The sequence below is a fragment of the Hyperoodon ampullatus genome, assembly GCF_949752795.1.
Source record: "Hyperoodon ampullatus genome assembly, chromosome: X".
In the NCBI taxonomy this organism is placed as follows: domain Eukaryota; kingdom Metazoa; phylum Chordata; class Mammalia; order Artiodactyla; family Ziphiidae; genus Hyperoodon; species Hyperoodon ampullatus.
This window is the reverse complement of record NC_136913.1, coordinates 33,519,700-33,532,603: the sequence shown is the minus strand read 5'-3', so window position 1 is coordinate 33,532,603 and position 12,904 is coordinate 33,519,700. Positions and strand designations below refer to the sequence as shown.

General features: G+C 36.4%; 1 protein-coding gene across 1 annotated transcript in view; it reads right to left on the bottom strand.

Moving 5' to 3' along the window:
• The window catches only part of CFAP47 (cilia and flagella associated protein 47), a gene marked incomplete at both ends in the record, with an annotated part of 271,498 nt that overhangs the window by 225,599 nt on the left and 32,995 nt on the right, over positions 1–12,904 (bottom strand). Inside the window, 7 exon segments of the mRNA XM_079727989.1 lie at positions 125–196; positions 199–252; positions 3,294–3,424; positions 7,601–7,647; positions 8,278–8,430; positions 11,484–11,697; positions 12,418–12,607. Of these exon segments, the coding sequence (XP_079584115.1) occupies positions 125–196; positions 199–252; positions 3,294–3,424; positions 7,601–7,647; positions 8,278–8,430; positions 11,484–11,697; positions 12,418–12,607 (861 nt within the window).

Genomic DNA, 12,904 nt, shown 5'->3' with positions numbered 1-12,904 from the left:
ACCTAAATATTAGCATTAGTCAATCTATAAAGACTAAAGTATTAATGGCATAGAACTCATGGCAATAAATAGTTCAAATTATAATGTGATCTGATCCAAGTAAGATTTCCAGGTTCTACATTACCTTGAAATAAGTATGGTTTTGTCCTACATTGTGAAGAATGGCTTTCCTCCAAGTTGTTAAACCTTGAGGGCAGGGCTATCACTGAAGAGTATCCTTGGCTCTAAAAGAATGACCTTGGTGTGACCAAGCTAATAAGAGGAAGAAAGGGAACATGAAATTGAAATAACAGTAAACATTTTTTTATCCCCCACCAGATAACTCAAACTTTTTCAGCTTCATAGAAATTTCTAAAATATGAAGCGTTATCAGATTTTATGGTGTGCTTAAGAGAAAGGAAAAGAGTGGAATATTTACAATGCACTCCTAAACTGAGGAAGGCAGAGAGAGTAAGATAACTCTAAGGACAAAGTAAATCCATGACTGAGAATGATGTAGATTAGTCACTGAAGGGGATATTAGAGACCATCTGCCCCACTACATACAAGGTGTTACCATGTGCTACACAAAAGGAAAAAGTTCAAGGGTCATGTAAGTATGGGAAATAACATGCCAAGAGAGATTATCCAGGCATGTTTCTACTAGAAGTCTTCTCATAGGGCTTAATATGCTGATAATGTACACTTTGCTTATCTGAGAATGGGGAGGTAGTACACGGTGATTCACAGAATTACTTAGGCACAGGACTCCCTCGCCCTGTCCTACACAAACCACTTCACAGAACTACGGCAACATAAAACACTTTTTGGAAACATTGATATTATCCACCTCTCCCATTTTACAGGAAAGCAAACAGTAACCAAGGTGAACTAGAACCCAAGATGTCTAATTCCTCATTCAGTGCTCTTTACAATAGACCCTACTATAAATAATACATATTATTTCTTATTGTCTTAGGAGATTTTAATACATTCGTATAATTAGTTGAAGAACATGATTCGGATAACTGGAAGAATAAACTTTCAGAGAAAGCTAACAAAAGATGAAATGGTCAAGTAAGTCCTTCATAATTAATGAAAAACCTTAAATGAACATTTTATTTAATTGTTTCACATTCCTCCTTCTTTACTTTCTTAAGAGTAACACTTCACTTACTCTTAAGTAAGTTCACTTAACCTTAAGGACTTGAAAAATTGGCCAAAAATAATCTAGTTCAGTACACTGATATCTCAGAGTTTAATTCTTAACCAATCCTAGTGTAGGGAAAGCGGAAATCAAATTTTATGAGAGGGTAACGGCAAAGGCTGTGGAGGCAGATCACTTTGGATATAAATTCCAATAGGGCATTTACTGCACGTGTGAACCTGTACTAGATAATTAACCATTCTAATGCTCCATTTCCTCACCCATCAGTTCAGTTATTAATACATTCCTTATAGAGTTGTTGTAAGGATTAAATGAGATAATACAAGAACGTCATTTTGCATCGTACCTGAGACACAATAATTAATCAATGATACCTTATGGTTATCAGGGGATAAGGGGGGGAGGGATAAATTGGGAGACTGGGACTGACATATACACACTACTATATATAAAACAGATAACTAATAAGAACCTGCTGCATAGTGCAGGTAACTCTACTCAATACTCTGTAAAGGCCTATATGGAAAAAGAATCTCAAAAAAAAAAAAGACTGGATACATGTATACGTATAACTGATTCACTTTGCTGTACACCTGAAACTAATACAACATTGTAAATCAACTATACTCCAATATTTTTTTTAAAAAATGATACTTATTATTAATGCTAAGTCTACATTACTAAAATGCTCATCTTTTATTTGCCAGAAAAAATACACATGGGGTGAGTATATGAGCAAATTTCTATTAGTAAACTTGTCAAACACAGTTATGTAAATAACAGTTAAAGAACTGTATACATATGTTCACCAAAAGACAGAAGAATGTTAACAGAAGCACTATTACATTAGCCAAAAATCTGAAACAATCCAAACCCTCATCAGCTGTGTGATGGAAAACTGATTGTATAGTCTAACCAAATGGAATGCTATTCATGAGTGAGAATGAATAATCTGTCACCACATGTATCAGCATAGATGCATCCCACAAACCTAATGATGAACAAAAGAAGCCAGGCATAGAAGAGAACATATGGTGTGATGACATTTATATAAAGTTTAAAACCAAAATTAATCTATGCTCTTAGAAGTAAGGATTGTGATGATCCTGGGAGGGACACATAGTGACTGCAAGTGTGGACTAGGGGGGTCCTTTTGTGATGCTACTCATGTTCTGTTTCTTGATCAGGTTGATCTGGATGTGAGTTACAAGGGTGTTACTAGTTTATAAAAAATAATTGAGTGATACATACTTTATAATATGTGCACCTTTCTGTAGTATACTATACTTCAATACAAAGTTTTAAAAAGAATTAATAAGTGATTTAAACATAGTGAAAGCAGTAGCTTATTTCAAGCCTGGGGCAAAGGAAAGACCCTACTGATTTCTGACTGCCACTTGCCATCATAAAAGTGGATGGATCTCTTATATCTTAAGGCTATAAGTTTCTTCATAGCTAAAATATGTAAGAACATGATCGTGGCCTGGAGACAGAGACGGGATTTAGTAAAACAGCACTGGGTTGTGTTAAATTACTAAGAACATTGGGAAGGGAATTTGGTACACATGTAAAGCATATCCTTGGTAATTAAGAGCCATTAAGTTAAGGTCTTCTGGGTTCTACCACAGAAAGAAAGTTAAAATTACATATTGCAGCCTTCTCTTTACTTACATTTTTATTATAAGTATATTCCATATGGAATATGGAAGAATTTTCTATATTTCCCTGCTATATAAATCACATGATCCATTTCATACTGAATTATTAATTACAACTAAATACGAAAAATGCAATAATATAATTTTCTCTATTTTTCTTTGGCATTTATTAAAGAAATAATTTAATTTCAAGTGGCTCCCATGGTATTATATATTTATAGAGTCTCTAATAACAATCTAGTATTGTTGGCACAAAAGCCTTGGATTTCTGAGTTAATTCTAGATAATACAACACATTTTTTAGCAAAGTCTTCATTTATGGTAGAGAAGTAGCTCCAAGAAGATGCTAAGACAGTTTAGTTAACTAAGTATTACATGTAAAATCAGTTTTTACTAACATAGTATATATATGCAACTATATACGTATATGTATACTCAACCAATTTATAGCCCTCAAAATAAAAATAATATTCAAGGGAAATCATTACATGTGCAAGACATTTCAGTGTCAGCGTGTTTCCTTCATTGATGTGAAGAATAAATTCTCCCCTTTCCGGAGAATCAAAACCCGGCTGCCATGTCACTTCACATTCCAATAGGGAGTATGGTTCAACAGTGCCTACAGAGAATTTAGAGAGAACAAGAAATTTACCACATTTTAACTATATTTATTTTTTAATATCCAAAATAAGAGATGGCATAAAAATGTAATGACATTTTATAACAAATTATTTAAATTAAACAAAATACAGGGAATACCTTATGCTCCAACTTTAATAGGCAGATCAAAATATCTGACAAAAAGTATGCCAATATATAGCAAAAAATTTAAAATTTATCAATGAAGCAACACTCTAGGATTAGAGATGACTTTACATCTAGACAGTAGAAAACCATCTGCGACCCCTGATCAAATGTTCCCTCCACATTTCTCAAACACTCTGAAACACACCAGACACTCATTCAGTTTTTGGAGAAAGGAATTATCATTACCAGAGGCTTTTTTTGTTTTGTTTTAATGTTCACATCCCTAGAGATATAACTTTTGATGTAGCTGTTAGTAATTAACACATTTCTATAATTCAAATGTATTTAGAACCCAGGAGGGTATAAGACACATTTACTGTGAGCTGCTTTACCTGTTTAAATTCATCATCTCCTTTGGTCTAAGAAAATAATACTTGATGGAAAGAATGACTTAGAAGCTCTTCCCTCAGGAAGAGGGGATCATCTCAGATTTAAAGGCACAGGATACTGAACAGAGAGATGCATGACCATCACAACAAACTTTGCCTTGAGTCAGGTTGACTCACATGCAACAGTAGTTTTCTCAACCTTGAAAAAGGTATAGTGCCTACCTCCTAGTTTTGCAGTGGCCAGGTAGGGAGATAACAACACACATAAAGGGATTAACATAGTGTGTAATGCCCAGAAAGCACCCAGTGCCAGATGTTATTATTAATACTCTTGAATGCCAATACTATGGTTGGCACAATAATTTATAAAAAGAAGAGAAACTACTCATGGAAGAGCTAACAGTCTAGTTGGGATCCATCAGAATTATATTTGTCTATAAGCAACAATAAGCCCTGTTACAGTGGGTTAGGTAGATACGGGTTTATTTATCTTATGCAATCAGAAGTCCATGGGCAGGTAGTCCAGGTCTGCCTTAACAGGTTGACAATGACTTCAAGGAGCAATGCTCCTAGCTTCCCACACTGCCATTCCTTATCACGTGGCCTTCCTCAGTGTGGAAAGGTATCAAAGCACAGTAGTTAAAAAGAGCACAAATTCTCTGGTCAGACTCCCTGGTTCAAATTTCAGCTCTGACACTTACTAGATGAGACTTTGGACGATTTACTAAACCTATGTACAACAGATTCCTCATACATAAAGTGGGGATAACAACTGTTTCTTAGAGAACTGATATAGGGATTAAATAAGCTAATATAAACAGAAGTACTTCAAACAGTACCTGGCATGTAGAAGGGGGATGAAGCTAAAAGAAATTTCTGTCCATATCTCATTGGCAAGAAAGGCTGGGGAAAAGAGATATGTAAATAAGAACATTGCTTCCCCAAACAAAATGAGGGTCCCATAAGGAAGGGGAATGGATATCAGATATGGGCTTAGTAACATCTAACACAACAGGAGATGGACATAAACAAATAACTGTAGGTGATGTAATGAATACACAATGGGAGTGGAAAAGAAGTTGGGTGGGGAGTTCTAAATTAGCCCAAGAAAGTGGAGGAAACTTCATCATAAGGAGATGGCATTTGAGCTGTGACTGAAGAATGAGCAGGAACTCTGCAGGAGGACAAAGTCTGTGGGAAATGTAGAAGTCAAGTGATGGTACTAGAAGAGAGTGATGTGTAGAGAAGACTGTGATGGGAAGTAACTCTGACAAAGAAGAGTCAATGCTATTTATTAAGACACCTAAGCTTTCAGAGAAGAGTTGAGAGCAGCACAAGGATTATAGATCCATGTTGAGAGGGTTAGCTTGAGGTCAATACTTTCCCTTCAGCCAGCATGGCTATATATTTTTCTCCAGGAATATTACGTATATCATGGGACAGGAGAAATAAATTGGATGGCTGAACTGAGCATGGCTGGGATTGGCAGGGAAGGTACTACAAATGCCCAAGGAGTGACAGAATTGAGAAAGACAATGAGAGTGAACTTACTGAAGAGAAGTCTGAGGATTGAGTGAACTCAAGAGTTCAGTATGGTTAACGACAACAAGGATGAACACATAACAAAACAAGCAGAAACATAAACAATATCTAATGAAAAAGTCAAATGAGAAACCAATTCTATCTTAGAAAACATCAATCCACTCTTCCATTCTCCCCTTATACTATCCACTATCCAAATACAAATCCAAAATGTACCATGCCTCAGGAAGAAAGGACAATCACAACATAAAATTTAAATTATAACTCTTCACTTTAGTTTACAAAAATATAGAGAATGATATGATTAAATGCATTATGTAGGATGTAAAACCAATTCTAGGGACACAAAAATTTGCCACCCCAAAATGTGTCTCTTTGGCATGAGGATTAATTTAAGCTGATTATTTTTAAGAAACAGAAAACTCAGGAAGTTTTTTCTTGTTACCTCTTCCTTAACTGCCTAAAAGAATTTAGATAAAGGGCTAGTTCCCAGAATAGAGCTATCACCAGAGATACATGCAAAGAATATGGGCTGGCTGTGATAGGGGAGACTCAGCTGGGCCTAGAGATCAAGTCCACTCTGTGTACCATGACCCAGCAAACATCTGTTTACCAAACATTTGCTTTTCCATCTGCATGTGAATTCCCTTTCTCACCTCTGAAGCCCCAATCCACTACCCCCAACATCCTCTTTTGTCTTTAGCTGAAGATGACATTTAAGGTGAGGATTTGGCCACTCTGGCAAGTTACTGGGTTTTCCTGGGTCTGTCTCTTGGATACATGTTATTAAACTTTTGTTTGATTTTCTCCTGTTAATCGGTCCCATGTCAGTTTAATTCTTACACCAACTAGAAGAACCTAAGGGTAGAAGAAAACTTCTTCTTTTCCAACACGATATAACAAAAAGGGATGTAAGAAAAATAACTCAATAAAAATATTTATACAGGAGACCTTCAAGATGGCAGAGGAGTAAGACGTGGAGATCACCTTCCTCCCCACAAATACATCAGAAATACATCTACATGTGGAACAACTCCTACAGAACACCAACTACTGAACACTGGCAGAAGACCTCAGACCTCCCAAAAGTTATATATATATTTTTCCATTTTCTCTTTTTGGGAGTATGTATACGTATGCTTAGTTGTGCAATTTTGTCTGTATAGCTTTGCTTTTACCATTTGTCCTAGGAGGCTGTCTGTCCATGGTTTGTTGTTTTTTTTCTTGAGTATACTTTCTAGAGCTTGTTATCATTGGTGGATTTTTTTATTGGTTTGGTTGCTCTCTTCTTTCTTCTTCCTTTAATGACTTTTTAATTTTTTAACATATTTTCTTTTATTTTAATAACTTTATTTTATTTTATTCTTTCTTTCTTTTTTCTCCTCCCTTTTCTTCTGAGCTGTGTGGCTGACAGGGTCTTGGTGCCCTGGCCGGGTGTCAGGCCTGTGCCTCTGAGGTGGGAGAGCCAAGTTCAAGACACTGGTTCACCAAAGACCTCCCGGCTCCACATAATATCAAACAGTGAAAGCTCTCCCAGAGATCTCCATCTCAAGGCTAAGACCCAGCTCCACTCAACAAACAGCAAGCTACAGTGCTGGACACCCTATGCCAAACAACTAGCAAGACAGGAACACAACCACACCCAATACCAGAGAAGCTGCCTAAAATCATAATAAGGTCAGAGACACCCCAAAACACACCACCGGATGTGGTCCTGCCCACCACAAAGACAAGATCCAGACTCATCAACCAGAACGTAGGCACCAGTCCCCTCCACCAGGAAGCCTACACAACCTGCTGAACCAACCTTAGCCACTGGGGGCAAACACCAAAAACAATGGGAATGAAGAACCTGCAGCCTGTGAAAAGGAGACCCCCAAACACAGTAAGTTAAGCAAAATGAGGAGACAGAGAAACACACAGCAGATGAAGGAGCAAGGTAAAAACCCACCAGACTAAACAAATGAAGAGAAAATAGGCAGTCTACCTGAAAAAGAATTTAGAGTAATGATAGTAAAGATGATCCAAAATCTTGGAAATAGAATGGAGAAAATACAAGAAACGTTTAACAAGGACCTACAAGAACTAAAGAGCAAATAAATAATGATGAACAACACAATAAACGAATCCTATGTCTGTATCATTATATGAGTACATGTGTTTCCTAGTGAAATCATAATAATAATTAACTGAGGCTAAGTCTTTTAGAAAATACCTCAGTAAATCAAAATATTCCCCATAGTACATGCTGTTACTGACCCACTCAGATCCACTGAAGCAGACAGAAGCACTAATCTGCATAAAATTGCCCTCTGTTGAGGGGACCCCATTCTCAAACACCTCCTCAAGGAAGCTACGCCCACCCTACTATACCCAAGGACAGCTCACAATGACTCAAGGCAGGAACAACAACATGGTATAATTTATGCTCAAAAGACCCTAGGTATCAGGCTGAGAGTAAACTTTATTTGAAACACATTATTTCTGAGTTCTCTCTTCTGCCCTCTCCTGCTTTCCTCATATTGTGCAGGTTTCTCCCAAAAGAACATCCTCCAAAAATCACATGTGTTGGAATTCCTGTCTCAGAATCTGCTTCTGGGGAAGCCCACCCAAGACATTCCCAAATCAAAAGTAAAAAAGGAAATAAATGCAGTTAAAGTAGTTCAATGTTTTGCTATTTTCATACATGAAAAGTCATTTAAGTCACTAAAAAGAACCTAAAGAGTAAAGAAAAAAATTCTGGCTCTACAGGCACCATGCTCTGTTTCACACTGTTTGAGGAAGTGAACTTTACCTCTGTTCTTCTTTCTGCAGGTGCACATTTCTTAAATATTTAATGTATCCTGCATAATACTTTTCATGTGCCTTCTTTTCTATTTTTTCAAATTTAGTATATGCAAAATCAGGATCCACAAAGTTATATCTTGGAATCTTTGTGAAAATCGTCCTACAATATGAGCAAGACATGTTAATATTTAGGTGTATATATATGCATTTATTCAATCAGTATTTACTGAGGGCCTCCTATGTCAGGAGTTGGGCACAGAATGGTGAACAGGACAGATTCTAGTCCTTTTATATACCAAGACATTATTACATGTAGAAATAGAATGATATCTAATTTTCTTCTTAACCTAATCACAGGAAATCCCTAAGATCACTGGGAAGAAGTAGCACCTACCCTAAACCCACTCTTGGAGTATGAGTCAAGTAGGCAATTTGGGCAGTTCTGGATTACAGATGGAACTAGATCTGAATCTGATTAGTGTTTCCTAATAGTTAATTACTTTTAGATCACTGGGATCAAAATCATAAAAGAATATATAGAATAATGAATCCTTTTGTTAAATCATGCTTTCTTAATATCTCAGAGCTTATGAAATAACCATCAGCAATAAATCTATACAGAGAAAAAAAATCCAAAGAAGAACTGCAAACTACTCTACATCTCACATTCACTCAACTGGGTGCGTGCACTTCCTTTCACCTACCACGTATTTTCCATAAAAACAAAAAGTACAATTATTCACATCTTTTGGCCTTAGGCTACCTCAGTCTTCAGCAAATTTTATTAATCATTGAGATTCTCACCCTTAATAATTAACTCCTAAGTATAAACCTAGTAGTCATATACAGTCAAATGAAATTTAATCTAATATCTAATATTTCTTCCTGTTTTTGATAATTCCTCAGTGGTAACAGTAATATAGCTTGAACTGAGTTAAAGTCTTTAAGAGATTGAGGCAATAAGAGAGAAACAAATGCTTTGTTACTCAGATAGTTGTTGATATATTTAAATCTCCCTTCAGGCTCTGGGATCCTTAACCACCTTTAGAACCTAGAAATAATTCCTATATCTTAAGTCCCTACCTCTGTAACAAGGAGAAAAGGAGGGACTTAAAAGAAATAGTACAGGAGGTGCCTGAAGTGACAAAGAGCTGGTTACTAGCATATCTAAATGCTTATCAGCTCTTTAAAGAATAAACTTTAAGAAATACCTCTGCAACTTTGAGTAGGTGGTTTTTTTTAAATGTGCAAAGTACAGACAACAAAAATTACTATGTAAATAAGGCATTTTTCCTCATTTATTAAAAAATTTTTACTGAATGCCTATTATAACATACTATTCTAAACACAAGACATATACTGCATTAAATAAAACTAGACAAAAATTCTTACCTTATTTTCTTCTCAAAAATTGAAAAGGTAAAAAGCATTAAAAAAAAACCCCAGCAATTATAATTACCAACAACTTAATACACTATAAAATTTCATTACTTAAATTTTCATTACTATTTGCTAGCCAGAAAATAACTGGACTAAATTTTGTATTTCTGTTAGCATGGAAAAGAGTAAATTGAGAAAAATAATTATGGCCATGGGATGCTTATGTTAGCCTTCTTCAAAAAAATCCTGGCATTTTGAGATCATCTGATTAATACTTAGGAACAAAATGTTAATGTTGAATTAACACATTATATCTATACATAGATATATTTGTATAAGCATAGCAAAGAATTGAAAATGATACATTTAAAAATTATTTCCAGGGCTTCCCTGGTGGCACAGTGGTTGAGAGTTCGCCTGCCGATGCAGGGGACACGAGTTCGTGCCCCGGTCCGGGAGGATCCCACATGCCGCGGAGCGGCTGGGCCCATCAGCCATGGCCGCTGAGCCTGCACGTCCGGAGCCTGTGCTCCGCAACGGGAGAGGACACAACAGTGAGAGGCCCGCGTACCGCAAAAAAAAAATAATTATTTCCAGCAGCTACCTCTGTAGGGTGGGATGAGTTTTCCTTTTATTATACTGTATAATTATTTTAAATGGAGTCTGCATAATTTTTATGTTTGTGTGTTTTATGGTACTTGTCAAGTAAAAAAAGAGAGATAAAGACTGCTGTGGATGGAATTTGTAAAATAAAATCATAAAACAGACTATATAAAAACCCAGAATTTTTCAATTGTGGATAATAAAACAATTATGGACTAAAAAATCAAATGGTATTTTAAGAAAATGACTATAAAAGTAAGTGAATTTGAAGACTCCCCAAAGGTAAAGAGACAAGTAGAGAAAGCCCAGGGACATGGTCAAGTTTAGACAGTTAAACAAGCAGACAGAAAAGAAACCCAGTTCATCCTCAAATGTATAAAACCATTCCTGAGCTAATGGCCCAAATAAAGATGTCAGGTTGACTGGGTTTATTCTCACTAAGCATTGACATGGTAGTAATTTCTTTGAAAATGGGATAATTTTTAAATTGAGGCTTACTATCACTCATAGTCCTTATAATTGGGGAGGTTTTAGTTCACTTTGGTAAAGGTTATTGGAAATGTGATTTTGAGGGGATTGAACAAAGATGATAGCATAGGGATGAAGATAATGACAATGAAGATGAGAACAACTTGTTTATCACAGTTTAAAATTTTTAATTTTAGATAAATACAGGCTCTCAGCCATAATTAATGAACATGACTACTCTGAGGACTGTATACATTTCCAAAAGTGATTATTTCTATTATTCTTCTCTACTTGTTAACAGCATATTTTAAGAATCATCTGGTAAACCATTCACAAGTCCTGGCAAGTATGCAATAGAGATGAGAGGTTAGATGACAGCATTCAGCAACCACTCCTCTGATGCAAAAGAAAAAAAAAAGGGGGCTTCCCTGGTGGCACAGTGGTTGAGAGTCTGCCTGCCGATGCAGGGGACACGGGTTCATGCCCCGGTCCGGGAAGATCCCACATGCCGCAGAGCGGCTGGGCCCGTGAGCCATGGCCGCTGAGCCTGCGCATCCGGAGCCTGTGCTCCGCAGCGGGAGAGGCCACAACAGTGAGAGGCCCACGTACCGCAAAAAAAAAAAAAAAGAGAGAGAAAATTAAATTTTACTATTATTATTATTACCATCACTAATTTGTTACAGCAGGATCTGATAAGATCTCTGCATGTCATGCTGGTTATTGTATCCTACAAAATTTCAGGTTTTTAATATAGCACATTACCTGAAATGTTTATGCTCTTCTCCAGACCAGATACTTGCAGCTCGGTCATTGGGAAAGGCTATCAGAGCATCCTTTATTAACTCCTTACTTGTGTTATGATTGTGAATGTGTGTCGTGGTTGATTGAAGCATTGCGACAGGTGCATGGTCCTTGTATTTTGCCAAGTCTTTCACCACAAACTGTCCCATAGGATTACTGATCAAAGGGGATATACCTTTTAGAGAACTGAATATTAAGTGTAAATATGTTTTTTTTGAATTTCCATGAATTAATTACTACACTAGACCACTGGTTCCAACTTAAAGCTAAATCCCTAAGCAAATCCAGAAAATATGAATAATTCATTTAATAAATGGATCTACATAAAACAATTTAGCAAAATAATGCATGCATAAGTAATAAAAATGCATGCAAAAAAACTAAAACACGGTAACTTGAAGGACTGGGTTGGCACACATGAAACTGAAATTTTTATACGTTAAAGAGAGTTGAATATCAGCAATTGCATATGGTTCAATGTATAAGAGATAACTGAGAATTAGTTGAAACAGCAGCAACCAGAAAATCCATGGAATGGTCAAAACCAGTTTACATTATAGACTCAAACAAAGAAGTAAAAGAATAAAATATAAAAACCATTAAAATATTTAATAAATTTTACAGATCATTAAACCAGTGCTAGTCAAAGTGAGATCCTCAAAATGGCAGCATCAGCATCTACTGGAAACATGTTAGAAATATAAATCTTTGGGCTCCAACAAAGACCTACTTAATAATCAACGCTGGGACATAGGGCAGTCCTAGATGCACACAAAAGTTGAGAACCATTATATTAGACCACATTTGATATATACAGCTAAGCATTAGTATGTTAAGATAATCCTGTATTAACCAAAAATAGATAAATAAATGGTAAGCACCCCCAATAGCATACCAGGATTAATTTTCATCACAACTTTCTTGGTGGAAGGTTTGCAGACACTACTGAAATATAAACATATCTGATGGAGAGTCTTCAGGGACGAAGACTGCAAATTTTCATCTGTCACTGAGCGAATAATCTCTATAAATTGCTTCACTTTAAAGACTCCAACTTGATGTGGAATGAATAAACATGTCACATTCCGAAAAAAGAAGAAAAGTGACCAATTGCTATAGGCTGAATGTTTGTGAACACCTAAAACTCATATTTTCTTTTTTGTTTTTTGCCTTTTTTTTGCCACGCTGCGCGGCACACGGGATCTTAGCTCCCCACCAAGGGATTGAACCTACACCCCCTGAAGTGGAACTGTGGAGTCTCAACCACTGGACTGCCAGGGAAGTCCCTGAAACTCATATGTTAAATCCTCGTATGTTAATAACTCATATGTTAATGCCCTATGGCAGGGGTCCTCAACCCCTGGGCCACAGACTAGTACCGG